We start from the raw sequence: 4,370 nt of genomic DNA, 5'->3' as shown, positions 1-4,370 counted from the left end.
GTTGATTCAATTAAAGTCTATATTACGGACTATCAGTAATATCAATGATTAATTCATATATATTTTTATTGATAAAGACATAAATTATTATTTCAATAATCAAAGCCTGTCAATAAAAATATACATGAATTAATCACTTATGTTGTGAAAGTCCATAATATAGAATTTAATTGAATCAACAGCATTTTTTTTTCTCAGTATAGACTTTCAATATTTTAAATAATACAGTGTAACAAAGGCAACTGAGAGCAATAACACGAATATGATATTAGCGTATAAAAAACTATATTTTATATATATTCATTTCTTTGTATACATATATTCATTTCTTTGTATTTTTACTTTTCTTTTCTTACAGTCTATAGATTCGTCCATTTCGACCATGCTGCGGACTACCCTCAGCGAGTTTACGTATTATACGGAGAATAGAAGAGCAATGCACACCTAATGAACGAGATGATTACAACTTTAACCATTATAAATCTTCCTTCGTAATAGCTGTATGATTATTAAGTTCTCTTACTAATAAGTTAATAAGACAGATTCCACCAAAGGATTAAGTAAGAAACTAATTATTTACATTCATATAACTCACCAACAAGAGTGCAAATAGTAATGCCACTATGAAGTAAAAAAATTTTGAGTAATAATCGTCGGATGATCTGTTCTCGTCAAGATATAAAACATTAATGATTGAACGCATCAATAATAGGTATGTATGAGTCAAAATACGTTATACGCGATGGTAAATAAATAATATAGAACAAATAAATAATAAAGATATGTCAGTAACATTATATCCGGTGAGAGAACAAAGTTCAATAATAAAATCGATACGTATTCTTCAAAAAAGGAATTCGTTGATAACTTAAAAGTATTGTAACATATGAAATATGTTTTTTTTTAATTCTTACAAATTTAAAGGCTATCAAGGCAAGAATAGACACATAATGATGTAAGAACTGCGTATCAAATCACGGATTGAATGAATTTGTCTGTAATCTTATATGTGCGTAACATCTCCGAAATCATTCTTTTTCCTAAATATTTTTCTCTATCTACAATCTCAACGTTTTGACAATCAAAGTCACGTTTAAAACCCAATCTGTGCTTAGTAATAACAGATTCATTAATAGTATTCCAGTTAATTTAATTTCTATGTTCCATCCTCATTTTTAACTTTCTTTTAGTTTATCCGATTTATATCTTCGCATTTTTTACAGGAAATTTAATAGACAACTTTTGATATTGATTTTATATACTTTCATATTGATAGGGAGAACATTCTTCTATGCCTTAATCACTTTTTCCAACTTATTCATACTAAAAAAATACTAGTCTAACATTAAGATCTTTCATTATTTTGATAAATTTTTCTATTATATTTGAAATATAAGGGATCGTAAATCACCTTTTTTCCTCTCTTCATTATTCGAATTTCTGTTGTTCTACAACTTCATTGCATCTTTAATCGAAAGTCTTTTTAATCTAATATTAATCGTCAAAAATAAACTGCAAAGGGTAATCATATCCAAAAAGATGTCAATTAAAAAATACAAATTATCATTATAATGCTTACGATGTGCAAGTATAATGATTCTATCTACTATACTCATTATCATGTTTGTGGAGAATGAAAATTGATACCTTCCCGAGAGATTGATTTTCTGTATCAATTAAATACTAAATAATTAATTTACTTACTTTTCTTAGCTTTAATTTAAAAAATATTGCCAAAGAAACTTTTTGAGAAATCATAAAAAAAATCGATCTATAAATTTTGTAATAATAATACTTAAAAAAGAAAGAAAGAAATGGAAACAAGAGACAAGTCAATGCTTATACTTACCTGAAAGGGATTCTGATCCTTGACATCGGTGTAGAATATCTGCGACTCTTTGTTATACCAACGATCCTGCGAGTATATTGAGTTAATTCTCATATCAGTCCCATTCCCCGACACTCCCAGTATCTTGTTCTGGGCACTCTCCACAACTTGGCCCAACATTTTATCATTCTCCATATTCAGTAAGAACCTGGCTGCATTCTCTGTCCTATGCACTCCATACTCGGACGCAGGAAACGCAGCCGAGGAACTTCTCTTGGCGCCGATATCCCGAAAACTCGTCCTACTCACGATCGGATACACCTTTATGTTCTGCGGCCTCAGAAGTGACTCTCGGAACAGAAAAGTGGACGTGTCTGGATGCCTATCTCGATGATTGTTTCCGTTCTCTTTCAGAATCGTGTCCTTGCTATCGATCAATTCGTCCAATTTCTCGCAGGAGCTCACGTCAGCTAATTTGCTTCTACAATGTTTGCAGTCCTTCTTCCTGCGCCTGCGATTCGGTCGGCGATCGAACTGCGTCATCGAGGCATCTCGCGACGAGTCTTCGTTTGCCTGAAGAGATAAGGATACATTTTCTGAAATGTCCTCGGAGAGGGAAGAGAGTTCGCGAGATTTCTCAAAAACTTTCTCAGCATCATTTTCACTCGTCCTGGATAAAGTAGTTGTGCTGTCGTGATTCGTACTGATTCTGGAGGATAATGTCGAGTTTTGTTGAAAAGGTCTGTCAATCGTGGAGGATGACGGCCTGTTAATCCAAGCCTGCCTGGCGAGGAGACCTCCAGTCTCGGACAAATTTCGAGACTCGTTGGGGTAAGACGTTCGCTTGGAAAGCTCGCAAGTGTTGGTTCCTGCACCGATGTCCTCGTACAGGTTGCCTTCGAGATGAGACGTAGCCCCCGCGACAATGGGATTATCGATCACATCGATTGTATCCGTGCAAAGTTGCTGATCGCGGCGGCGAGATTCAAGGGTGGACTGTTCTTGTGCTGCGCGCGACTGATCTTCCTCATAACCCTGGTTCTCCATCGGAATCTAAACAAAAAGATGTAATTATAAAAATTATGATTGGTTTATAACATCTTAAATATTATATTTAAGACAATACTTAAGATGATCTTAAATACAAATTAAATTAAGATTTAACGTTGCGATATAATAATATTAATGATATTGATGATAATATAATAATATTAATATTCAAAATATTCCTGTTTTTTAATAACTTTGTGGAGTTAATCGCATAACAATCAAGTATGATAGTGCTCGGAAAAGCCCATTACTTTTCCATTTCTTTAGCATCTCGTTTTATATGCCTGTTTCATAACTTTAATGGCATTATATTATATAATTTATATTGCTAGTAAAAAAATCTTTATTAATTAAACTCGATTGTCCATTTTCGACAGTTAATCTGGATTGTTCTTAATTATAATTCTTGAGTCTGATTTTTACTCCATCCAAATTAGATGACATCGAACATATAAAGTATATATTATCTCTTATCAATATCTATTATGTAATTTAATTACATATCTCAATTAATTATAATGATTTAATAACGTTTTTATAAATACGTATATTCTTATTTTAATTTAATCATTTCTTTTATAGATTTTACAATTGTTCACAATTCGTATATTTTAATGATACCATTACAAAAATAAAATATCTGTTTTGTCTTACAATTAAATTAATGCTCTTTTTTAGAAAAATACGCCTATTAAGTATTTTATGCAGTTCTTATTTGGATCATTGTGATTGTAATAATTGATCATTGTAATAATATTTACGGAACATGCTACTCTAACTCATAAAACGAAGAATGAAAGAAAGTGATGGAAAAAAGAAACATTACGAGAAGGAGGATGAATTGAGTGTCTCGTTGGGAAGCATACTCGCGATTGTCGCAATTATCACGACTTGACTCTCCGATTGATCTCTGCTGGATTCGTGATGTCATCGAAACTATGCCTGTGGGACCATTCGTTTCTTCTTAATTTATCCGTGATGCTCACAATGATACGCTAGATTTCCGCAATCTCGTACGTGTCATATACGCTTTAGGGAAATATTTTCATTAGGGAAGTTCCTATTTAAAAATAATTGAGTAAACTATTCCCCTCATCCTTTGTCACTATCTATCTCTACATCCTTGATAAATAACTTTCATCCCAAAGGAATACAATTTTAAAGATTTAAGATTTTTAAGATTTTTAGAAAGTCGGTACTTTTCCAAATTAAAATTTTTGAAATTATAATTGTACATAAATAGATAAATAATGAAACTGACTTATTCTTTTAAAACTATTATAGCGCATGTCAAAAGAATTAAATTACTATACTTTAATATCTTTAAAGAGCTTTAGACGATTTATAATTCATCGAAGAGAGAGAGAGAGAGAGAGAGAGAGAGAGAGAGAGAGAGTAAATAAATTAAAATTTTAATTATTAACTTTTAATAACTAAATAAACTAAATAAAATTAAACTTAAAACTAAAAACTAAACTTAAAATTAATACTT

General features: G+C 31.4%; 1 protein-coding gene across 1 annotated transcript in view; it reads right to left on the bottom strand.

Annotated features, from left to right (window-relative positions):
* The window catches only part of LOC105618843, a 16,500-nt gene extending 14,492 nt beyond the window's left edge, over window positions 1-2,008 (bottom strand). The window contains exon 1 of the mRNA XM_012200378.1: window positions 1,850-2,008. Within this exon, the coding sequence (XP_012055768.1) occupies window positions 1,850-2,008 (159 nt within the window). The remainder of the gene's footprint in view (window positions 1-1,849) is intronic.
* Between the last annotated feature and the right edge of the window lie 2,362 nt (window positions 2,009-4,370).

This window comes from Atta cephalotes (genome assembly GCF_000143395.1).
Source record: "Atta cephalotes unplaced genomic scaffold scaffold00018, whole genome shotgun sequence".
NCBI classification, from domain to species: Eukaryota; Metazoa; Arthropoda; class Insecta; order Hymenoptera; family Formicidae; genus Atta; species Atta cephalotes.
This window is presented reverse-complemented; position numbering and strand designations above follow the sequence as displayed.